Here is a 26,901-nt window from a genome sequence, read left to right on the forward strand (position 1 = left end):
ATAGCTATTTGGTTAATAAGCAAAATAATATCAGATATAAGACTGCATACCTTTAACAGTTATATATATATATATAAATACTGCTATTGTCCATACTCCGATATGTTCGTGACCAACATTAAACGAGAGTGACTGGAGGAATGCGCAGAGCCTGCGCATGCGCTTCAGTACGCAAGACCCTCTCATAAAAAATAAAAAAAAAATCTGACGTCATATTGCCGGCAATATTTCTGTCTCCTGTATATTTCGTTTCAATCAAATTCAAATGCAATACAAATAGGTGCACGCTTGTAAATCGTTAATATGTTAATATAGAATGCTGTACGCTTCTGTATGCATGCATCTCCATCATTCTTGTGTTATTTGGAGCATGCAGCGGCTGATTTAAGCGTCTTGTTTTGCTGGATGAAGGTGGACGTTTAGGACACAACAGGTTCTTAGCGCTTCTTTTAAGAATAGGAGAAAAAGAAGAGACTGTCATGTCTTCGAGGGAAAGACTTAAAGAGAAGATGATCAAAGAAAGCGTGTCTCTGCTGCCATGCTTTTATTTCGTTGAGGTGAGTGACTGTCTGTCTGTTTACCTTTATTTGATTTACTTCGCCAGGTAACAACTTATGCGATCAGAATGCAATTCTTTTCCAATGCTCAGGACAAATAGATTAGTGGTACAATGAAAAATTGACAACATTGGAAAACAGTGGAATCAGTTAAATTGAATCAATGAATGTAACATTGAAAGCTATAAAATAGTCTTGGAAGAATTTGATGAAAAAGCTCTTATTGCCATCTTAAGCAAAGTCTTAATTTGCTCATCATGCTATCTAATTTTTTGCCTGGGAGAAACATTTGCGATATTAAAGAGATTTATTGGGATTTATTTTTCCTATGGACAGGCATGCCACTTTGATCATATTGTTAAAAGCAATTTATATATATATATATATATATATATATATATATATATATATATATATATATATATATATATAGCTAGTTATTGAAATGTTAAAAGCAGTAACTTAGTATCAGAAAGTAGAAACGAAAAAAAGATAGTCACCTAAAAATATTCAGCTTTCATTGCATTTAAGTATTGCAAACAAAAGTTACTCTCATCAATATCATTATTATTTGCATTAAATATTATCATCAATATCAACATCATGGCTTGGCATAGATCATTAGAAGAAGATCTGTGCTTTTACTGTGCACCCAGGCTTTTTAGTCAACATTGTTCACGTCTATGGATGGCATCCCAGATTTTCCTTGTAAAAGATAAGCAGTCTGATCGCTCTCTTCCTTGCATGCTCTCCCCAGGAGGTACTGCTCCACTCTCCATGCATCATAATGTGGTAGTGGAATATACTGTATGTAGGTCAGTGTGACATAAAGAATTGAGGCACCGCAGCTTTCATGCTGCACACATGTACACGACACACGTGATCTTGTACTTAAGAGGAAGATCTAAGCGTGCACTTGCATACATTATACATGGTTGTGCTGAATCAGACATTTTCATTCATTTATTTATTCATTCATTCATTTACTTTTCATCAGTCAGGTTTGCAATATTGTTCATTTAATATGAAAAATATCACACTTACAGTCAGGATTACAAATATCATATTTGAAGGTTTTAAATAGATACTAGAATGCTTTATGTTTGAAGGTGAAGTGTGTAATGTTTTACACTACTAGTGACACCAAACGGAACTGCAAAATAATCAAACAGTTTTCAGAAAGTTTTCATCTGCCATTGGTTAAACAAACAGATGGTTCCACCCCAACCTCATGGCATTAACTGAGCAAAATTACACACATCACCTTTAACTTGAACTCAGAAATAACGCAGAAATACTTATGATTCTCAGAACATCGTTTTATCTTCCTTGGGTCAGAGAAACCTTCTCACATAACCTCATGAGGTCTCTGACCCAAGCACATCTCTTCAGCAATGAGATAAAGTGCATGGTGCTCAAAGCGTAATGGTTCCTTTACCAACAGGACACCATCTGCACCTGCTCTGATGGTGCCTGTCCCACGTAGATCTGGAAATAGACAAGAAATGCTATCCTTCCCATTTATAGCCATAAATTATTCAGACTTCTCTGTCACCTCTTCTTTTAATTTGGGATTGTCTTAAAGTCAACATAAAAACAGCATTCGGAACCCATTTCACTGCCATAATGTGGCACATTCCTAAGTGAAACTGGATATTCAATGAGGGAAAAGAATTTGATTTTGACCATCTGGAAATGACTGAATTGTGAAAAGTGGGGTTTCCATACCAGGGCTTCATTTGCCAAAAGCATGGTAAGCCTAAGTAGATCGTAGAAACCATTGGCACCAATGGTCTCTACGATCAACTTAAGCTTGCGATGCTTTTGGGAAACGCAGCCAGAATTGTAATAGTGACGGACCTAAATGTGATTTTGCAGTCAGTTGTGAAGCACTACTCCCTATCTATAAGCTATTTAGCCGAATAGCTATTTGGCTATTCATCTTATTTTGTTGAGATAACTATAAGTAAGCCATTAGATTAGGGGTGAAACCCCGGTGTTCACTCCAGATATGCCCATAGGCCTCTATCCATAATGGCTACCTAAGAATCCCCTAGATATATGAATTGACTACATCAGTACTCTCCTCTCCACCAATAGCTGGTGTGTGGTGGGTGTTCTGGCACATTATGGCTGCCGTCGCATCATCTAGGTGGATGATGCACACTGGTGGTAGTTGAGGAGATTACCCCTGTAAAGCATCTTGAGTGCCTATAAAAGTTCTAAGGAATGATTCATTATTAGAAATTACAAGAAGATTTCCCAGAAGATTGTATACATTAGTGTATACAAAATTGCTTTGTTTGTTTAAGCGGCCCGGCCAGTTTGACAAAGCAACATCAGCTTGCTTAACCAATGGCATGAGTTTAAGGGGAGACCCATCTGTTTTTTTTCTACCAAATGAGAGACGTAGGGTGTCGGAAATCTTTTTGCAGTTCCGTTTGGTGACGCTTTAAGGAATACATTGTATTAGTATGTAGTGTCCTTGGGGATCAAACCCATGACCATGGCGTTTCAAGCAACATGCTCTACCAGTTGAACTAAAGAAACAATATATAACACCCACTCTTTGTGTGTATTTACCTATTTTTATTTTCTTATTAGCGTATTGAGACAAGCAGCGAGATTGCCCAATTGTGTTTGGAACAGAGCCAACATCTTGTCCATGTTTGTTTGATTTCTTGTATTTAATTAAACTGAAAGTATTCACATAGGCAATCACAAGTCTCTCCATATTCTACATACAGTATAAGCATATTTACATTATTACAAACCCTGTGTCCAGAGTTCTTATTTGGCCATATTTAACCTCACAGGTCAGTAATTAATGAGCACTCAGTGAAAGTTTTTTACAGTAGAGTGACTGGGTCAGTTCACAGGTGTTTGATATGCAGATGGCTAAGCAGCTGCTGTTGTGTGCTGATTCTGCAGAGTTGCATTGTGGCTGCACTGATACCACTGACCCATATCCAAAGCGCCAGCACTTGGGAGATACTGTAAGAGATGTATTGACCAGCCCACATCATTAAAACATTCAGCACATGATGAAACCCCTTGAAACTTTTTTAGAATTTAAAAGAATATTCTGGGTTCAATACAAGTTAAGCTCAATCGACAGCATTTGTAGCATTATATTGATTATAACAAAAAGTTATTTAGACTTGCCCCTCCTTTTCTTTAAAAAAAGCAAAAATCTGGGTTCCAGTGAGGCACTTACAATGGAAGTGAATGGGGCCAATCTGTAAACATTAAAATACTCACTGTTTCAAAAGTATAGCCACAAGACATAAACAATATGCGTGTTAACATAATTTTACTGTGATAAAATTTCAAGTTTTAAATACATGTAATAATCCTGTTCGAAAAGAGATACCTAGATTCTTGACCTGCATGCCCTTAGTAAAAGTAGTGGTACCATGATACAGTGATGGAATCACATGGGAATACCATGGTACTTTGATATACAGTATACCATGGTACTGAATGGTTACCATACTCATATACCAAGGTATATGTATGGTATTTCAAGGTACTTGAAAGAATATGATGGTAATACCAAAAAGTGAGGAATATAAAGAATACCATGTCCAAAAACATGGCATTTCTTTGGTACATATACCTAGAAAATCATAATGATACCATGGTATTTTAAGTCCTTTTTTGTTAATGTGGATTTAATTTGACTCTGAACAGACATAGCATAAACTAGAACAGCAAAATAGGCACAGAATTGTTCTAATGCAACATACTGCTTTCCTGCTCATAGTGGTAGCTTCATCACCCTCTTTTTAAGAGAGGCTGTACATTTCGCTGAATGTACATGTACATACATGTCCATAGGGTCATGTAATGTGGACAATAAAATCTTAGATTTTTTTTACAGTTTTTGTTGAATAGTGATGTGATATTTTCTCCTCTTCTCTACCAGCTTCCTCTTCTGGTCTCATCTGTGGCCAGTGTGTATTTCCTGGAATGGACAGACATTTTCAAACCGGTCTGCTGGGGTTTCAGCTGCCAGGACCGCAGTTTGAGTCTGCCTTATATCGAACCCACACATGAGGTCATTCCATTCCTAATGCTCCTCAGCCTTGCCTTTGCAGCTCCTGCCATTACGGTTAGTCCAACCTGTTACTGCTATACACAAACATACACATACTGCAAGATATACTCGTGCTTACTATTATTGTACTATATTTTACACTGAATAATGACAGCAATAAAACTCCTTTTCTCGCCCTAAACCTAAGCCTAAAATGTGATTGGTTAATAGGAATTTGTTTCAGGGCCAACAAGGAAGTTAATGCAGGACCATTTTCTACTTGGGTAAATCACATTAAGAGTACCGGTAAATAGAGTTAGCCTGTGGTCTGTTATCACAGCTGACACATACCAACTGGCCTCCCCATCGGGTACCTTCAGGTAAAACACTGTGGGGAAAAAATGAGAAGTTTTTCCATGAATAGCTCACGTACCCAGTGAGCTTCTCTCTACTCCATGAGCAATGAGCTGTCAGACACCATCTTTCTCCCCTCAACTGTATGACACCTCGGGTACATCGCAATACTGCCAGGGCATCACCCAGCCCTTTGAGGATGCCCTTATGACACAATGAATTTGCTTCTCACTTCTGGTACCTAGTGAGGTGTACTCAAGTTAACCGCTAGTCATGAAGCATACGAGTGTAGTTTTGCAGGCTTTGCTGTTGATTTACAGTAGATTGGGGGTTGCAGGGCAGACTGGTCACTCATGCGGAAACTCGTGATGATTTCACACTTGAATTCATGTTGAGTTTCTAGGGCATATGACTCTGTTGTCTTGGAAATGACAGGATTGCTAAATGGTTTTACAAACGCTAATGGACACTTTGTGGGAATGAGCTGCATGAAGTTCCTATCTCGCTGATCCTCTGCATTTTTTGGTGATCGTTACTTTGTAGTTAGTATCAAATTGAAAAAATTAACATAGACTTAGCTCTTCTTCACACTGGATAATTCCATAAACGCACTGCAGAAGTTCTTTTTTTTTAGGTCATAAACAGCTATCAAGTATGTCCGCACATACGGGACACCCCTAAAGCCCCTCTAATTCTTTGCAGGGCCCTCCCATGGGGTTATGAGCCAATTAAATTCTGATTAGATTAGGTCTTTTTCAAAATGCCTAAAGGACTGTTCACACCAAGACTGAATTTTCAGTGCGAATGTTCGTTCCGAACAAGCTTTTGAATTGGAACGGTGGATTCCCATGCCGCTATTCACACCGGGTCCTACAAATTGTCCCCTGACAATCCGAAGGTTTTTTACGGAGAGCAGTCAAATTTTTTTCTTCGGACTCCAATGAAAACTGACTGTCCAATGAGATAATAGCCTTTTGTAATTTTTCCAGAGTCGCTGCTGCTGCACAACCCAGCATGTTGGTGGTGCTAATCAACAGACAAACACAGGTGCTGTGCTCTTTTACTCATCTCATGCACAAAAACTCTGAATTCAATGTAAATATGCAGTAATTAAATAATATAGAAGCTGTAAACACATTTTTTCTTTTTTAGAATATTTATCTAATGTGCTGATACCTCATAATATATATAATATACCTGGTGTTTTGTCTTAATGTACATTTATATAATATTTATATGACTGTGGAAAAATTGGTTTGGCAATTCGTTTGTCTACACTCTTTGTTTGGACTAAGCTTGTAGTAAAATATTTCACAAAAATTGTAGACAAATGAATTGCCAAACGTCACTGCTATTTTTACTGCAAGGATAAAATAACACAAAGTATTCCTGTTTAACAGGGTTTCCGTGGGTCCTTAAAAAGTCTTAAATTTACTTTTTAAAATTTAAGGCCATAAAAAGTCTTAAATATCTTAAATAAATTACAAGAAGTCTTAAATTTCATTTGCTGAGGTCTTGAATTTTGGGGCGTGAATTGAGGAGATGCTTAAAACAGCAGAATCTGCGTGAGTCAAAATTCTCTCTCTCTCTCGTGCATTTAGCAGCTGACGCTTGAGTTTAGTGTGAGCGCACGCAGGGAAGCGCATTTTTACTGAACTTACGATGTTACACATGTACAAACCTTCAGAAACCCGTTAATCAGAAATGCAAATGGTGTTATTTTGCATCTCTGTAAGTGAGCGATGCGCTAACACTGTCGCTCCTGCTTATAATCGACAAAGCTGTCAACATGACAATTTGCAAGCACGCGATGTTTGAGTTGTCTTTTGACGCCTTTCAAATCGTGGCACTTCCTTATTTTACATCGCCTTTGACAAGAATGGTAAAGCTAACAGAACTACTCAGCTGCAGAGTTACACTTGTTATATCTCTCATCTCCACCTCTCTTGAGCGCCATCTGACATATACAGGTATTTTCTCTGCCATCTGAATCAGTCAATTTTTAAATTTTTGTAATAATATACAAAACAATAATAATATAATTATATAAATTATCATATTAATAATATACATAATATGAAAATATATTATCTATATTTAATATTTTGTATATAATCTGTTTTCAATATACATCATAACTAATTATGCAGCACAGTTCTCTTTCATAACTTAATCTGTTAACATTTTCAATACATATTGTCAACTTTAAACAGCCATTTTTAAGGTAACTGACGAGTTTTGACTTACTTGAGATATTTCACACAAAAATTAAAATTGTCATCACTTACTTACCTTCATGCTGTTGCAAACCTGTATGACTTTCTTATTTCAGTGGATATCAAAAGGAGATATTAGGGAGTTTCAGTCACCATTCACTTATATTGAATGAAAAACAAGATGCAGTGACAGTGAATGGTGACTGAGACTAAACGTTTTGCTTAACATCTCCTTTTTTGTTCCTTGGCAGAGAACTCAAGGGTGACCAGTGATGACAGAAATTTCATTTTTAAATGAACTGCCCTTTAACTACCTGTTAAAGTATTTTGTAAAGAAAAAATATGTAAATGTTATTCAGCACATGCTAGCCATATTACATTTTTGATAAGAATGACAACGAGGCTGTGAGGGATAGACGTACAGTCTCTTCAATGGGCTGCACTGCAGTTTAAAGTGTTTTTGGATCGTTCCACAGACAAACATTGGAAAAATATATTTTCAAGGGCATTCAGTAGACAAAAAACTCCAGACAACATGAGTTGTGGAAAAACAGATGGGATATTGGAGCTTTTTACAGATTTATACCATGCATGCCATTGAAGAGATGGTAAGTCTTTCCCTCACAGCTTCATTTCCATTCCCATTAAAAATCAAACATGGCGCTATTGTGAATAAGGTCTATATACCAATCCTCTTGTTTACAAAAATGTAAGCACATGTGCAGTAAGTGGTGGCAGAAAGCCCACTGACTCTTGTGTTAGATTTGACAGATTAGATGATTAAACGAAATTATGACACAAAACCATCATAAATACAAACATTTTCTTAGCGATACAATTACTATAATAAAATGAGTTAATAACAAACATGTAACCATGTTCGCTATAAATTTCTGCTGTAAAGTTGTGAGTTGAAATTATCTCAGTCCAGTCAGCTCTGTTGATGGCTTGACTGCCAACTAGAGCCCTCGGAATCAATTTTCAACAACATAATCTGATAAAAGTTGTTTTTTGCCACCACTTCCATGTTTGACATAAGCGGTGACATTGCCAAAGCATTGGTCTATTGCGTCACGTCTTGCTGGAAAGCAAGTGACTAAAGAGAATTGTCACAATATAGGCTACATGCATTCTTAATGAATTCATTTAGAGTTTTAATGTTGTATTAACTTATTTAAAAAAAGGAAACACATAAATGCACAATAAAATATAAAAAACATGTCCAGAGATATCCAAGTAGTCTCAGTGGTTTTGTATTTACCAGCTAATGAATTATTGAATGTGTTTTTTTTTTTTATTATTATTATTATTGCGAAAGTGGTCTTACATTTTTCTTTTATTTGGCCTTAAAAAGTCTTACATTTCATTCCTTCGAACCTGCAGAAACCCTGTGTAACAGTGCTCTTTTTCTCTCCATGCACAAGAAACCCTGAATTCAATACAAATATGCAATAATTAAATAAAGAAAAGACCATGAGGTTGTATCTTCTTTTTTGTTATTTTTAATGTTATGTGTCATGTTTTATGCTATACCTGTTTTACATAATGTACATTATTTTACTTGTATTCAGTTAAATATATTAATCTCATGCATTGACAGCTGAATGCTTAAAGATCCATGCTCCAGAATAAATGTTTGTAGAACAGTGCAACCTACTGTACAGGGATGAAATTGTTTTTAATTTTATTCATTTTGGTCTCGGTGTGAATAGACCTGTCGTCAGCAGTTTGTCTCACAAATTCGTCACGAATATGGTGTGAATAGCCCTTTACCCTACATATTATTTGGCCCAAAACTCATGCCGTATCCCTTGTGCTACAGACATGAATGATACCACAAATTGTGTGGTTTATACTGTAGATGAAAGGTGTGCTATTGCTTTTCTAAGTGAGAGGACTTATTATGTTGGCGTTGCCAATTTGTGTTAATCTGTTATTCGGGTTAGATTTTTCTTATTTTTTTATCCTTAACCATGTCCAAAATTTCACAAGATCTTGACAGACTTTACTTATGTAGTTTTTGCTCTATAATTTATATGATATGTAATTTATATATCATATTAGTGTGAATCAAAAGCAATCTATGTAATAAATAAGCTCTAATGAATACCAACAGGAAAAATTTTATTTCTCAGAGGTTGCTCTTTCATTGCTTAGGAGATGTCGTTGAGTTCTCAGGTTGTTCTCAAAAAGCACTCATTTAACTTTTTAGCCTACTAAAAATTATAAGGGTACAAAGATGGCTAGTCTGCTCCTTTTCTCTGTGGCATGTGGCCAGCTTGTCAGCTATTTCTGGTAATTAAATAATTTAGTTTGAACTGCAGGCGTAGAGAGCTCTGACCACATTTGCATCTTATCTTAACAGGTTTCAACAGCATGAAAAATGCACAGCAAAGTATGCGTGTCTAAAAAGCCATTTTGGCTGTCAGTAAAATCACTGACTCTGTCTTTTCTTTAGCCCATTTTTGGTCTACAGTCTGTTTACCTACATACAGTTGGCCAAATTTAGGATCAGGCAGGAAAGGACCACAGGCATTGAGGTCCCCTGTGGTTTCTCCAGGTGTCATTACACAATATGTGTGTCTGAGGGGATTGAGTTGGTCAGATGGGGCAGGATGGTGCGATCTGCACGCTTTCTGGGATTTGATTCAGGTCATGGTGTGGCACATAATCTTTCCAATGTTTAGATCGTCTCCATAGCACCTCCTCCACCAAGTCGGAGTGTGGAGCACAACTGACATCAAACCCATCATCCCACTGGGATTTAAACTCTTCACCTGGTGATCTATGTAATATAGAATAGAAGATTGCCGGCTGTTGAGTCTGTATGGTCTGCTGTATATGGGACTAGTGTATAACAGAGGAAGGAGAGCATTCCTCTTGTAGCCTGTCAGGCCCTGAGGTCTGAGAGACCACTTGTTTATCGCTAGGGCTCTCCATCAAAGCAGCATTGCACTGATGTTTGTGTAGAAATCAGTGGGTGTGTGATTCTACAGAAGCTAGGGAGGTAAAATGACAGGGACAGATCTGGAGCAGATTAGGGATAGATGAGTCATTGTTAATACATAAGTGTGCAGTGATCAAAACGGCCACCTTCCCAACCCAAGTGAGCGCAGATTGCATTATGGCTCATCAAAACTGTGCATTTACAAGTAGACTAGTACATTATGGCTGTTCTGTTTAAAGTCATCTTTACCTCTGTTGGTAGAAGCCCCTGCAGTTTAGATCTTGTGTCTTCCTACTGTGGATTTGGTAACACGGTAAGAGAACCTTGTGAAAAGTTAGTAGGAGACTGTTGAGTGCAATCTGAGAGGAGAGATATCCACCATTTGGAACATTTGATCTCTTCATCTACTCCCACCTCTGACCTGGTGCGTTGCATGTCCGCAGATCATGATCGGAGAGGGGATTCTGTTCTGCTGTCTGTCCCGAGCACAATGTGGGGGAGGGGCTGAAGCCGATATCAACGCGGCCGGCTGCAACTTTAACTCTTTCGTCCGGCGAGGTGTCAGGTTTGTGGGTAGGTCACATTTCTACTATAGATATCTTTCTGTCATTCTTAATTAGCCTTTATTCCATTACCTATGTTTAGGCCCACATTTAGGAATTTGCATTTTCTGTGCTGAATGTGTGGGAAAAATCAGAGAAAGTGTTTAAATGTGGTAAAATATGTTAAACAGAGGATTTAAGGGTATAGTTCACTGGGGCTCTCCAATCTTCTCTGTTCTGCATATTTAAACTGTCATGCCACATTTGGTTAGGACACACTGGCAACAACCAATACTGTTTGGTGTCAATGACATCAAAGCTGGTGTGACACGTCTAATTAAAAGTGGAACTTTTGAATGACACAAGCGCAAATGAGATTTGTGAGCTCTGGTGAAAGGAAAGATTATTAGTGAATAATGACTTCATTTTCTGTCTGTTCCACTCACAAAGCTAATACTACAGTATACAGCTTTAGAAGACTTGGAATATGGTGTGTCATATGGACTTTTATTAGGGTTTTTGTGCCCCTTTTGGAGCTTGACAGCTGTAGTCACTATGATTTGATATTGTATCAGACAAAATTATTGAAAATTTCTCCTGTGGTGTTCTACAGAAAAAAATATAACAGCACTCTTCACGGTCACTGAGGCACATGGCTTTTCCTACCACTGCTACACAGATGATACTTTCCAGCCTGATGACCCTACTGTCTCAGCTCGTATCTCTGCCTGCCTCTCTGACATTTCGGTCTGGATGAAGAAACAGCACCTTCAGCTCAACCTTGCCAAGACAGAACTCCTCGTGATCCCAGCCAATCCATCTCTTAACCACAATCTCTCTATTCATCTTGGTTCAATTACACTAACACCAATCAGAACAGCCCTGAACCTGGGAGTGGTGGTAGATGACCAGCTTAATTTCACTGGACACATCTCATCAACTGCCCGGTCTTGCAGGTTCATGCTTTACAACATCAGGAAAATCAGACCTTTCCTGTCTGAATATGCTGCACAGCTCCTGGTCCAAGCTCTGGTCATTTCAAGACTGGACTACTGCAATGATCTGTTGGTTGGCCTTCCAGCTAACAAAGTTAAGCCACTGCATATGGTCCAGAATGCAGCAGTGCATCTGGTCTTCAATCAGCCAAAAAGGGCTCATGTCTCCCCACTCTTGATTTCACTCCACTGGCTACCTGTAGCTGCCTGCATCAAATTCAAGGCTTTGAAACCGCACCCTCTTACTTCAATTCACTTCTTCAGGTCTACACTGGGGGCCAAAGTTTGGAATAAGTTTGGATTTTGCTGTTTCGGAAGGAAATTGGTAATTTAATTCACCAAAGTGGCATCCAATTTATCACAAAGTATAGTCAGGACATTACTGATGTAAAAAACATCACCATCACAAGTCTGTTTTATTTAATTTTTTTTCCCTTTTTCACCCAATTTGGATTCCCAGTGTGCTTTTAAGTCCTTGTGGTTGTGTAGTGATTTGTGGAGGATGAATCCCAGTTGCCTCTGTGTCTGAGACCATCAACCCACGCATCTTGTTGAGCATGTTGCCACGGAGACATAGCACATGTGGAGGCTTCACGCCATCCACTGCAGCATCTGTGCTCAACTCTCCACGCGCCCCACTGAGAAAGAACCATATTATAGCGACCACGAGGAGGTTACCCCATGTGACTCTACCCTCCCTAGCAACCGGGCCAATTTGGTTGCTTAGGAGACCTGGCTGGAGTCACTCAGCATGCCCTGGGATTTGAACTAGTGAGCTAGTGAACTCCAGGGGTGGTAGCAAGTGTCTTTACCACTGAGCTACCCAGGCCCCCCATCACAAGTCATTTTTTATCAAATCTAGACAGGCAAATTCCAGCAGCCATCACTCCAACACCTTATCCTTGAGTAATCATGCTAAATTGCTAATTTGGTACTAGAAAATCACTTGCCATTATATCAAACACAGTTGAAAGCTATTTGGTTCGTTAACATTGTCTTTGTGTTTGTTTTTAACACAATATGCAATAGACTGGCATGTCTTAAAGTCAGTATTACGTTAAAAATGGCAAAAACGAAATAGCTTTCTCTAGAAACTCGTCAGTCAATCATTGTTTTGAGGAATGAATGCTAAACAATGCTTGAAATTGCTAAAAAAAACTGAAGATTTAGTACATCAGTACATCAGACTCTCTAGTTTGAGAAGTAGATGCCTCACATGTCCTCAGCTGACAGCTTCATTGAATTCTACCCGCTCAACACCAGTTTCATGTACAATAGTAAAGAGGAGACTCAGGGGTGCAGGCCTTATTAAGAATTGCAAAGAAAAAGCCACTTTTGAAACAGAAAAAGAAAGAGAAAAGGTTAGAGTGGGCAAAGAAACACAGACATTGGACAACAGATAATTGGAAAATAGTGTTATGGATCTTAACCCCATTGTGCTTTTGTGGGATCAGCTAGACTGTAAGGTGCGTGAGAAGTGCCCGACAAGACAGCCACATCTATGGCAAGTGCAACAGGAAGCGTGGGTTGAAATGTCACCTGAGTATCTGGACAAACTGACAGCTGGAATGCCAAGGATCTGCAAAGCTGTCATTGCTGCACGTGGAGGATTTTGTGATGAGAACTCTTTGAAGTAGTTTTTTTATTAATGTCCTGACTATATATTGTGATAAGTGCCACTTTGGTGAATAAAAGTACCAATTTCTTTCCATAAGAGCAAAATCTGTACATTATTCCAAACTTTTAGCCACCAGTGTATGCTCCAACTCGCTCTCTGGGGTCTATGAACTAGCGACGCCTGGTGGTCCCATCACAAAGAGGTTCAAAGTCTATTTTTACGATTGTTCACTTTCTCTGCTCCTCTGTGGTTGAATGAACTTCCAACCTCCACACGATCTACTGTTACCTTCTCAACATTCAAGAACCAGCTGAAAACACATCTGTTCTGTGAGCACTTAACCAACCCACACTAACTGCATTTATCACTGCATTTAACATGCACTTAATGTGCAAAAAAAACCCCACCGTTCTTCTGTGCTAGCATCTTTACTACTCCAGACACTGTGAGAACTTGGCAGTCCTATACTGCAGATGTTGTTAAACTTTGTATGACAAATTGCTTGCTATGTGTCTCATTTGTAAGTTGCTTTGAATAAAAGCATCTGCTAAATGACTAAATATAAATGATAACACATTAAAGAAATATTTCAGCCAAAAATGAAAATTTTCTCATTATTTACTTACCCTCATGCCAATCCCAGATATGTATGACTTACTTTCTTCTGCAGAACACAGACGAAGATTTTTAGAAGAATATCTCTGCTCTGTAGGTCCATACACTGTAAGTGAATGGTGACCAAAACTTTGAAGCTATGGAAAGCACACAAAGGTAGCTTTGAAGTAATCCATAAGACTCCAGTGGTTTAATCCATGTCTTCTGAAGCGATCCAAAATGTAACACATTTTTCACTATAAACCTTGACATCTGCAATCTCCTTGGTGATTATGATTTCAAGCTCGATTACACTTCCTAGCACCATCTAGCACTCTGAAGGTGTTTCCTTTCCTTGCTTCCTTTCCTGGCTTCCTAGCTCCACCCTCTTAGGAAATTATGAAAGGATCCAAGTAAAGGAAACGAGGACGGAGGAATCAAAACAAGACGGATTTGTCAAATGAAATGTCCTGCACACTCAAGCGTCACTTCAGGGCGCGTTTTTGTGCAGCTGCAATACCTCGGCATGCTTGCCATTATGTTATTGAAACATTATATTCATAATAAATCCAATTAATTCAAGATGCACTGTTGAAGTATGTGTCAATTATGGTTTATTTAAACTGCAAAGGTGATACATGAATTAAAACTATTGTGTCAGATTTGAAGGGGCAGGAGAATTAATATTGTGTCAGGTGCTTCAACCAAAAAGTCTTCTGCATAGGATGCTCCTGTGTTTCCTCGCTCAAGCATCTTTGGGGAAGCTTCCTCAATCCTCACCTCCTCGCGGTGCATTTAGAATTGATACGTCCTTCATCATGGCGGACTTTGATTGGTTTCGGGGTCATGGGCTTAAGGACGGAGGAGTGAGGAAATGAGAGTGCACAATTTAGGAAATGAGAAGCACCCTGGGCATGCGTCAGGCTCTAGGAAGTGTAATCGACTTTGAAATCAAGATCATGCCTTGAGACTGCAATGGCAAGGTGTACAGTAAAAAAATTAGTTACATTTTGGTCTGTTCTCACCCAAAACCGATTGTATCGCTTCAGAAGACCTTAATTAAACCACTGGAGTCTTATTGATTACTTTTTAGCTGCCTTTATGTGCTTTTTGGAGCTTCAAAATTTTGGTCACCATTCACTTGCATTATATGAACCTATAGAGCTGAGATATTCTTCAATTTTTTTTACATTTGAGTAAATGATGATAGAATTTTCATTTTTGGGTGAACTATTCCTTTAAATACACAAAATAACTGCACCAAAACATGCCTCTTTTCAAAATGTCTTTTAATATTCCTGGCAATTAAATTGATTCAAACTCTGATTCACATGGTTTTATGACAATTTTTTTTTAGTTCTATGAGTTTGTTATATTTCTTTTTAGGGGTTCACGTGTTTGGCCTGTGTGCCACAGCTCTAATAACTGACATTATTCAGCTGTCGACGGGTTACCCTGCCCCCTACTTCCTGACTGTGTGCAAGCCCAATTACACCTACCTCAACACCTCCTGTGATGAAAGTTCCTTCATCTTGGAGGACATCTGCTCAGGATCTGACGCTGCTGTCATCAATGCTGGCAGGTACAACTCACATTGTACCTAATTCTACAAGAGCAGACACTTAGATCCCTGTTGAATTACAGTGATATTAGTCATGTAAAAAATAGATTACTTTAACACCTGCTGACACAAGCAAGTTGATATAAAAAAATCTTTAAAGGTGATGTAATTTTTTATGTTAAAATACTTCTTCTATCCCAGTTAAATGTGCTATAAGTACTATAAGTAACCATTTGTACTGTAGATTGCTTTGCCCCAAAAAGTGTAAACGCCTCGGCTCTGTGGCGCTATCAGAACATTGCTCTGTTTGTTTGAGCATCCCAACCAGCCCGACACAGCAATATTGACTCAACCAATGGCATGAATTTAGGGCGGGACTATCTTTTTGTTGACCAATGGCAGACAAGGGGAGTGTTTGAGACTTTGTTTGACAGTTTTGCAGTTCCATTTGTTGGTGGCCCTAGTGGTGAAAAAATGACACACTTCAGCTTTAAATAGTGCTCAAGCGTGAACTCCTCTTATTTAGGATTTCATACCAACGAAATGGGCACAAGAGCTTGTACAGATCAGAGCCAAGCATCAGTGCAGCAGCCTAAGAATAGGTACTGTTCTTGAGAATGACTATAACTCTGTCGGCTCTTCAGCTCTAGGTAGTCCCGCCTGCTGTGAACTCTCACTGGTCCAAAATTCTGCTTCTCAGTACAGTACATTACTCATCAAGTATGTCCTGATTGATTGTCATTATGTCGAATCATGCAGGAGTTTTGTGTTCAGTGTGGACAGACAAATTGCTTGTCGCTGGAATCTTATCGGAATTCAAAATCTAACTGCCTCATTTAATTTAACCGATTGGTCTTTATTAGACATACAGATTACATGGTTTATTCATTGAAAGTGAACCGTAATTCACTTTAGTTTCAGTCAGTCTCTCTGTTTCTCCTTCTCTCCTTCTATATTTGGGTTTATAACTTTTCAGACTATCATTTTACAAAAAACGTCTCTATTTTGATGCCTTTCAAGCACTGGTATTTCCTTCAGGAAATGCAAATTTAGTTATTCTGGAATCATTGCAAGCACCTGCTTTTGTAAAATATTTATATCTGAGCTGAAACTTTAGCTATGTGTATGAATTTCACACTGTATCTAAACCTTAAGAATTGAAATGTTACATTTGATGAAATTTAAAATTTGATGTGAAGAAGTGTCTCACATGTGTCTGCTTTTTGCCAAATCTGATCTGAACGGCTTTCATTTATTGCAGAAAATCCTTCCCGTCTCAGCATGCCACACTGGCGTCCTTTGCTGCCGTGTATGTCTCGGTGAGTAACTGCCACATGCAATTCACTGTGCTGTTAAAGGTAAACAAAAAATTGAACTGTGCTCATGTCACATTCAGTGAAAACCTGACCCCGTGAGGATAAAGTGACTACAGCTCTCTCACTGCAGTTTGTGCTGCAACATCAGGATGCTTTTATGTAGTTTATAGTCACTGGTCAAAGTAGCAAAATTGAGCATTGGCTACTTTGATTTGCATGTAAATTGTGATGGGCCGATGGCTGATATAATGCCAATATGTATGTCTCCTTGCAGAGGCATACATACTGAACTACCCCTTTATTTTTTCTTAAAGGGGTAGTTCACACAAAAATGAAAATTCTCTCATCATTTACTCATCCTATTGCCATTTCAGATGTGCATGACTTTCTTTCTTATGCTGAACACACACAAATGAAAAAAAAAAAAAAAAAGATTTTAAAATAATATTTTCACTCTGTAGGTCCTCACAATGCAAGTGAATGGATACCAAAATGTTGAAGCTCCAAAAGCACATAAAGGCAGCATTAAAGTAATCCATATGACTCCAGCAATTAGATCCATATTTTCAGAAGCGATATGATAGGTGTGGGTGAGAAACAGATCAATATTGAGGTCATTTTTTACTATAAATTCTCCTCCCTGCCCAGTAGGGGGCGTATGCATGATGAATGCAAATCGCCAAAAACAAAAGAATAGGAATGTGAAAGTTGAAGTGGAGATTGATAGTTAAAAAGGACTTTAATATTGATCTGTGTCTCACATCATATCACTTCTGAATATACAGATTTAACAACTGGAGTCATATGGATTACTTTTATGCTGCCTTTATGTGCATTTTGGAGCTTCCAGGTTTTGGTGCCCATTCACTTCCATTGTATGGACCTACAGAGCTGAAATACTCTCCTAAAAATCTTTGTTTGTGTTAAGCAGAAGAAAGAAAGTCATTAACATCTGGGATGGCATGAGGGTGAGTAAAGGATATGAGCATTTTCATTTTTGGGTGATCTATTCCTTTAAACAGGTAATTCACCCAAAAATGAAAATTCTGTCATCATTTGTTCACCCTCAAAAACATATTTGAACCTATTTTTAAGATGTACAAATTTCAATTTGATGACAAAATTCCAACAAATTGAATTGTGTAATTTTTAATACAATTAACTTAATTAAACTTCAAATATTTAGTTTTTTTTAAATGTTATTTTGTTAGAGATTATTCAATTCAATTTGTTTGGATTTTGTTATGAAATTGAAATGTGTAAATCTTACAACTATTTTTTTAAGTGCACCCATATAGTTGTATGACTTACTTTCTTCCATGGAACACAAAAGGAGATGTTAAGCAGGATCTTTTGTCTCACTCACCATTTACTTTCATTGCGTGGAAAAAAAGATGCAATGAAAGTAAATGGTGACTTGAGGCTATCAGCTCCTAACATTCTGCCTAACATCTCCTTTTGTGTTCCACGGAAGAAAGTCATACAAGTTAGGAACGACATGAGGGTGAGTAAATTATGACAGACTTTGTATTTTTATTTTTGGGTGCACTATACGTTTCGTGTTTGAATTTTATAATAATTTTGGTCTTTTATCAAATTATCAAAGTGATATTATGCCTGCTATGATTAAAAGGATGGTTCTGGCTCTCTGCCTGTGAATCTACTTCAGCCTGTAAACAGCACAGCATGCCTCTGCTCATAGTTATCTTTTCTTGTGCAGATGTACTTCAACAGCACGCTAACAGACTCCTCCAAACTGCTGAAGCCTCTGCTGGTGTTCTCCTTCATCATCTGTGCCATCATCTGCGGCCTGACCCGCATCATTCAGCACAAGAATCATGCCATTGACGTTTACTTGGGCTTCTTGCTTGGAGGCAGCATTGCTGTTTACCTAGTGAGGCTATTTGAATTTGCTCTGTGAATATATATACAGTGCACCATATGTGTAGTAAATTTTAATAGTAATAGTAATAATAGTTATTAGTAAATTTAGTTGAATGATTTTTTTCGTCAAGTAGTCCAATTTTAATTGCCCCATCTTTCAATAACAGTTCCTTTGCAAAGCTTGAATCATGTTGTGACTGTTTCACAAGCAATTCACACTGAAATCTTCTAAATACACAAACGTAATACAATACACGGTGATGTTGGGTGCTTCAACCGGCTTCAACAGGCCAAAGCAGAGATGCTGGTCTTCACATCTCACATTTTCCCAGTTTGTTTACACACATGTCGCTGGAAACGCATCAAAATGTTTAAAGATGTTTACAATGAAAAATAGCAAAGATGGAGGCAAAAACGTTCCAGGATGCTTTCCAAACAGCAAGACAACGCAGCTGAATGAAACACAATGGGGATCCTTTTTAGAGTTATAACTTGACATTGCGTTAAAAGCGGCATGAGATGTATGATAACGGTCAAAGCTGTTCATCTAGTGCACGTTTATGTAGAAAAACATTTAAATCCAGACAGGCACATGAAGGTGTCCTGTGTAAGACCACTTTGGATGAATCTCCCATGACAGACCCATCTCTCCCCTTCACAAGTGTGTGACTGACTGAGCACCAGTGGGCGGGGCCAAGGGTGCAATGACGGAAAAATAGGCGTTGCATATGCAGATGTATTTGGTCCTTGTGATGTCACAAGTTCCTCGAATTCCAAAGCAGCCGCTTTTGCAGCTTGGTTTAAATAAATGCTCTTTTTATGTTGAGGAGGAAGTTTTAAGTTCTGAAACCTACAGTATGTTTTTTATAGTACAGTGACCTCTTATATGTCAAAAGATCAAGGAAAATTTGATTCCTCATGTCATGACCCCTTTAATAGTAAATTTCATCAGAGGGTCTTGATAATGTAATTTACTTGAATTTACTTGAAATTTATTTGAAAAATAATTAGGGTTATACATTTACATTTATGCATTCGGCTTTACAGTGAATTCAGGGTACACACTTCCCCCATCTTGAGATAAAATGACCAGCTTAATACTACTAATTCTATATATTTAAATATGAATTAATCACTCAACAAATATCAATCAAACAGGGTATTTCTACAATGTTAACTGAAAACTTTAGTGTTATACTGCATTCTTTCAAATATACATTCACTGAGCACTTTATTAGGAACACTAACGTCCTAATAAAGTGCCTTACGTGGTCTTCTGCTGTTGTAGACCATCCACCTCAAGGTTCGATGTGTTGTGCATTCTCAGATGCTATTCTGCTTTCTACAAGTGTACAGAGTGGTTATCTGAGTTATCGTAGCCTTTCTGTCAGCTCGAACCAGTCTGGGCATTCTCCATTGACCTCTCTTATCAACAAGGCATTTCCGTCCTCAGAACTGCCGCTCACTGGATGTTTTTTGTTTTTGGCACCATTCTGAGTAAACTCTAGAGCAGGGGTCAGCAAGATTTTTGACATGGAGTGCCATTTTATTTTTTCCTGGTCAATGGCTGTGCCGAACTGTTTAACATTTTCACAAGGGGAAAATCGCATAAATTTGCATGTATTTTGCATTTATTCTAATTTAATCATTTATTTTTCATTACAAATGATATTAAACAGTTTGAGTGAATATTTTTTGCAAAACCTGATGATTATGATCTAATCATGATCCTGCATGTGAATTTTCAGAGCATCTAAAGTGCTTTAATGAAAGAAAAACTGTCCTTTTGTGTTATAAGTTAACAAAGTTAATGTCACAAATTTGCTTATTTGATGACTGATCATGAAATTGTGTGGAATCTTAAATATTTCTTATATTATGTCACTGAAATCATTTAATCACTAGCACGCAAGCAGGAGAGGAGCAGGCTATTTTATTTATATGACGTTTTTCGCACCTGCATTTCAATCTTGATGTAATCCTTCCTCATGATCACGCAGCGTGTTTTCATCAGCTGAATGGGAGGCTAAACACTATTAAAGTGTGACGAGACTCACGCTGTGCATGCAAGTCATTTGCGCATCGCAAGCCGATCAACTGTTTAGCCCTTTTCAGATAATCGCACTAAAACTTTATTTCCAGGTTTAATTTTTATTTTGAATAGAATCAGATTTTTGAACCCCACCTTGTGGGTTTATGTTTTCTCTTTAATCATTTAATGTAATTTTTAGTGTGACCGTGGTTTAAGGAGGGTGTACCTGTATGCTGGTTTGGAAATCTCAAGGATTAACAGTGGTGTTTTCCTTATTACATCACGTGTTGTTCTGAAAGCAAAAAGAAACAAATGAAACACGGAATGTAGGCTGTCATCCGTGCAGTCTGACCGAAGCAAAGCTGGTGCGTTTACTCGTGCGATTAACAGATAGTGAAGCGCTATCTGCTCATGATGCGCAAATGGCTTGCACGCGCTGCACGAGTCTGTTGGGTATACTGCAGTCTCGTCACATTTTAAATGTTTGGCCTCCCATTCAGCTCATAAAAACACGCTGCGTGATCATGAGGAAGGATTACATCAAGATGTAGATTGGAATGCAGGTGCGGAATTTATATAAATAAAATAGTCTATTCCTCTCTCGCCGTTGCTGGTGTGCCAGTGATTACCCCTCTGCATGCCAGTGCGTGCCATAAGTTGCCGACCCCTGCTCTAGAGACTGTTGCGTGTGAAAATCCCAGGAGATCAGCAGTTACAGAAATAATCAAACCAGCCCGTCTGGCACCAACAATCATTCCACGGTTGAAATCACTGAGATCACATTTTTCCCCCATTCCGATGGCTGATGTGAACATTAACTGAAGCTCCTGACTCGTATCTGCATGATTTCATGCATTGCACTGCTGCCACACGATTGGCTGATTAGATAATCACATGAATAATAGCTGTACAGGTGTTCCTAATAAAATGTTCAGTGAGTGTACATGTATGTCAGTATAAATTCCAAGACTGCTGCTGTATTGGTCAGCGAAAACAAACAAAAATGTACTTTGTGCACTTCTAAGTACGTTTTGAAATGGCTGAAATTCTAATAACAGGAGAAATACTGTGTTTAATCCATTCAGGGTTTGTTTGCTGTTGGAAATTTCCAACCCAGTGAGGAGAACCGAAAAAATCAGCTTCATGTTCGGGATTCTCACCAAACTGTGACTGACCTCTGCCAGCAGGGTCACCACCTCCCTGCCAAGAGCTGTAGTGGCAGTGACGGGCTCTCGTCATCGTGCTCAGAGGGCATCTTACACCGCAACACCCAGCACCGCCAGGCAAGATCTCTTAGCAGCCTGAAGAGACTCGGTGGAAATGTAGAGGCCATCACTCCCCGCAGTACTCCACACAAGGAGAACATGGTGACCTTCAACACCCTGCCCAGAGTCCATACGCCCACCATGGACGAGTCTGCCTTCCGCAATGCCACCATCCACTCCTCCTCTGTGGATTCAAGTAGATCCAAGCTGCTGTTGTCGCAATGGAAGAGCAAAAATGAGAACCGTAAACATTCCCTGCATACCACCGAAGGTGGAGCCGGACAGTCTCCGCCCAACAGCATGGAGGTCCGCTGCAGCTCTGAACCACTGACTGTGGGAACCAACAGTGAACACCAGGCACCTGGAACGCCGTACCTCAAACTGGCTACTGGAAGTACGACTCTACCCAGCAACCCTAGCGGAATCACTGGTGGCACTCGGATGCCCGTCCAATCTCGTCCAGGTTCCTCGCAGTTGGTGCACATCCCAGAGGAGACGCAGGAGAACATGGGTGGTTTGCCAAACAGCAGCAATGTTCGAGACAAATGGCTGATGAGCATGGAAAGGAGTGTGGACAAGGGTGAAGTACCAGTGGTTAGGACTAACTCTAATGGTCAGCCACGAATCATGCAGGTCATTGCGATGTCCATGCAGCAAGGTCTACTGCAAGGAAGCTCACCCAGTTCTGAAAGTAGTAGTCACACTAGCTCCACAGCACCATTGCAGCGCTACAAGAGCTTGACCGAGGAATCTGGAGGCCAGAGCAGCACAGGTGGGGCCATCATAAGAGTGGAAGCCCATCCAGAAAACGACCAGCCCTTAATGCATGCACACTCCACAAATGGAAGTGGCTCTTGGACCTGGAAGTCCCAGAGTAGCTTTAGACAATCATTTGAGCTTAACGACTTAAATCGAGATTCAGAGAGCTCGGAATCCGCTCGGGACGGGAATAGCTCTACGGACAGAAAGAAGAATGGTCCTAAAGTCGTTGCTGTGCCAACTGTTCCCACCATTTCCACATCAGGCAGGGACCACCACCACCCCAACCAAACCATTTCCACCATCCGGGTTACTCCTATGGAAATGACCGAGTCTGGGCCAGGGAGCTGCGAATCTAGCTTGCAGAGAAAAAACAGGATCCTGATCCCTGAAAGAGGAAACAGCCCGGACACCACCAGGAATATTTTTTACAAGGGAACGTCAACCACACCGGCTTTCAAAGAGCAGACAGACATATTTACCTCTAAAACAAAGACAAATTAAAAAAATCTTTAGAGGTTGGGAGTGTTTTCGTTTAAAGATTTGCTATATATTTTCTGTAACACTTTATGGACAATAAGGTTCTATCATTTAATATTAATTGACAAATAGTGAACATAAACTAACAAGGAATAGAATATCTTTATTGTCATTATATAAGTTCAGTTATTATTGCACAGGTACAACGAAATTAGGTTTGCGACTCTACTTACGATACTATAGAACAATACTTTTACAGCGTTTATTAATCTTGGTTAATGTTAATTTATTTAGTAAAACATTTTTAACATTCAAAGTTGAATACTCTACGTTAACACAAATAGTGATGCATTATGAGCTAACAATGAACAATAGTATATTTATAAAATAAAATAAAACAAAAAATAAAGGTGTCAAAAAAAGATTGTTCATTGTAAGAAAAAGTAATGCATTAAATAATGTTAACATATAGAACTTTTTTGTAAAGTGTTACCATTTTTCTTTCACATTTTCGTTCCTTTTTTCTTTGTTTTTCTGATGACTCATACCATTACGTGTTACGCATGAGATGATTCACTGAATATATAAAATATATAACAGCAGAAAAAGCACAAAACCCAAGCTGTTGTAATTCTGATCAGTTTTGTGATAATGTTGTGACATATACTGTCATATTACTGTATAAATGTATAGCGGCAGTAAATCACATGGAAATGATTTTACCCTCACTGTGAACCTAGAACTGTGACCGTGCCAAGTTTGAACTGAAACACTTTAAAGGAAAATTCCGGGTTCAATACAAGTTAAGCTCAATCGACAGCATTTGTGGCATAAAATTGATTACCATAAAAAATTATTTTGACTTGCGCCAATGGGGCCACTCTGTAAATGTTAAAATATTCACAATTTCAAAAGGATAGCCACAAGGCATAAACAATATGCATGTTAACATGATCTTAATGTGATAAAATCGATTACTAACCTTTTTGTGGAAAGTTATAACCAATTTTACAACTTCGTTGCCATGGCGATGTAAAGTCAACAAACCCTAAAACCTTAAAATGACTGTAAAAATTATGACAACGTTACAGCTCAAATAATAGAAACGTTTTTACAGAAGAATTCATGTAAGTGCTTTTATAAAATTATAAGCTTCAAATTTCTGCCTTTAAGCCCACCAAAAATTGGCCCCCTTCAGTTCCATTGTAAGTGCCTCACTGTAACCCAGATTTTTGCTTTTTTTTTTTTAAAGGACGGACGAGTAGAAATAATTTTTTTGTGGTTATCAACATTATGACACAAATGCTGTCAATTGAGCTAAACTTGTATTGAACCTGGAATATTCCTTTAAGCATTTATCATCTCAGATATCGCTAAAGTTTGTGATTTTTCATATGGTGTTAATAAATCATACATTCATGCATACACTGATAACTATGCTAGCTAAAACTCTAATTTTTGTATTCTGTAAATAGCTTTTAAAAATGGTGCTGCCCCTATACAAAAAGACAGGTAAGAAAAAACAGACTCTTGGAAAAATGGAAAATGTTATTGCTTTCCTATCTGTTCACTCTCAAAACTGTGTCATGTGAACTTTCTAATGACCGTAAGTGCTTAGAATATTCTTTGTAGCAAACGATAGTCTCTAAATGACATGCACTTCACGTTTACTACTTGCAATACAAATATTTATTTCTCCTATTGTCACTGGATCCCAATCAGGTGCAATGTGATAACCTTTCAGCATCAAGTCTGCTGTCTACACTAAATGCGAAAATGCTATGGCACACTACACAATGACAGACAAACAGAGCATATTTAATGTTTAATATAAATTTATGTAGAGCAGAATTTTGGACCAATGAGATTTCACTGTGGGCTGGACTACCCAGTGCAACTAAGCAACCTAAAAAATGTCCTGTTGCTTTATCACATTGTGCCTGATTAGGACACTATGTGAGAGTATTATTGTAAAAAGCTCATCTAATGTTTATCTTCCACTCTACTCAATTGTATATTTGCATACAATAATCATTTTTTACTTTTTTTTCCTATTGACAATTCTGACAATTCTTTTAGCTCCATTTCCAGATTTTAAAGCCAAACAGATATATTATATTTTATATTCTTTTGTGTAGCCCACATAAAAAAATAATTAAAATAATTAAAAATGGCTTTACTGTTCAGAGGTTTTAAAATGAAGGCAAAATGAAAACAAGAGTGGCTTGTTGAATCGAGTGCCATTTTAGCTACTACTAACTATAGCAAACATAGAGTCCATGTTAATAAACTGTGTAAATTTTTACAAACTGTACATTTATGTGCCAAAGTGTATTTTAAAGCAAAGATTCTCTGTTTTAAAAAAATTATATAGAAGTCTGTATTCTTATAAACTGATCCACAAACTGTGTCAGCACAGCTGCAGCCAATGCATGGTAGTTTGATATTTCACGTTTTTTTTTTTTCTTTCCTTTTAGTAAATGATGCATTTATGTAGCAGCTGCAAGTGTAATTATTTCTACCGAATATAGAACACTTGCTGACAATCTTTATTGATTAGGTTATTTTAAATCACATCAGAATACACTGTAATATGTTACTGTATCTCTTAACATGGCAGAGATTGTTTAGGTTAATGTGTAATGATGATGTTAGAAATGCATTAAGCATGCTGGTAGCAGTGCGTGTGTGTGTGTTAAAGAAAATTTTATTCTGTTGCACTCTGTGTAGCTCATCAACACAGTGATGTGAGGTTCAGTTTGGATCGGAATGAATCCAATCAGACCTGTTACAGTGATGTTATGTGTTAATGTTACAGCAAACTGACACAGAACAAAAAACATAAAGCTCTGTTTAATGTACGTCGCCTCTAGAAGACAGTCCGTTTCTAACTTTACATGTTTCTGTTTTACTCAAGTAACAGGTTGGACGAAGAAAAACTGTGCTGTATTAGTGTTTGAATAAACATTTGCTACTTAACCTGATCTGTCTTTTCAACTACAAAATGACTTTCTGCCAAAAGTTCAGACATCCAAAATTAGATTAAAATTGCGAAACTATTTTAATTTGCAAAATGATAACTGGAACCATCAATCATTGTAAAATCCACTCTGTTTCACATCACATTTTATACTTTGCAGTATTAACAAAGCAGTACGCTTGAATTCCATTCCAAACATTTGACTGCTGGTCAACTGCTCAAGAAAACATTGAAGGCATGATACTTAAATTTTTTGCCTTCGTCCTTTTGTCCATTCTCACAAATTCACTCTGTCAGAAAATTAGCCCGGTCAGATAACTTGCATCCCTTCCCCTAAACCATCCGACGTCTCTTGAATTAGCCAAACCAAAGCTGGCATTCAGCACTGTACCCATGGCTATTCATTTGATGAGGGTGTTTTAAAAGAAACATTAATTTCAAATCAGATCAAGAATGCAAAACACCACACAAACACACACTGAGCTCCATTCAGGATTGTGAAACGTTGGTCTCGTTAAAGACTGCCATGTGTAATTATCATCGTAGAGTATAAAGTAGGTCAGTGAATTGACCTAAATTTAATGTGAGTGCTGCCAGATAAAACTCTTCTCTAAGGAGCATATGAAGCAAACTAAAGCAAAATAAAACAATGGCAGGATCACACATAAACTGAAGATTCCCTCACTCCCTTAATAGATAGCCTTGTAGATATTTAGTATGAAAGTTACTACAATTACCTTCTTGGTTTGCTGGTATTAGCTA

The 26,901-nt window shown here is 38.1% G+C and overlaps 1 protein-coding gene across 1 annotated transcript; it reads left to right on the plus strand.

Moving 5' to 3' along the window:
- Positions 1–273: 273 nt before the first annotated feature.
- On the plus strand, positions 274–26,133 carry LOC127431461 (phospholipid phosphatase-related protein type 4). Its single transcript, XM_051681867.1, has 7 exons — positions 274–557; positions 4,486–4,671; positions 10,557–10,686; positions 15,249–15,444; positions 16,685–16,742; positions 18,460–18,633; positions 21,741–26,133. Exons 1-7 carry the CDS (start codon positions 480–482, stop codon positions 23,181–23,183), a joined length of 2,265 nt encoding a protein of 754 aa, XP_051537827.1. The 5' UTR covers positions 274–479; the 3' UTR covers positions 23,184–26,133.
- Positions 26,134–26,901: the final 768 nt, after the last annotated feature.

The sequence above is a fragment of the Myxocyprinus asiaticus genome, chromosome 41 (genome assembly GCF_019703515.2).
Source record: "Myxocyprinus asiaticus isolate MX2 ecotype Aquarium Trade chromosome 41, UBuf_Myxa_2, whole genome shotgun sequence".
Classification (NCBI taxonomy): Eukaryota; Metazoa; Chordata; class Actinopteri; order Cypriniformes; family Catostomidae; genus Myxocyprinus; species Myxocyprinus asiaticus.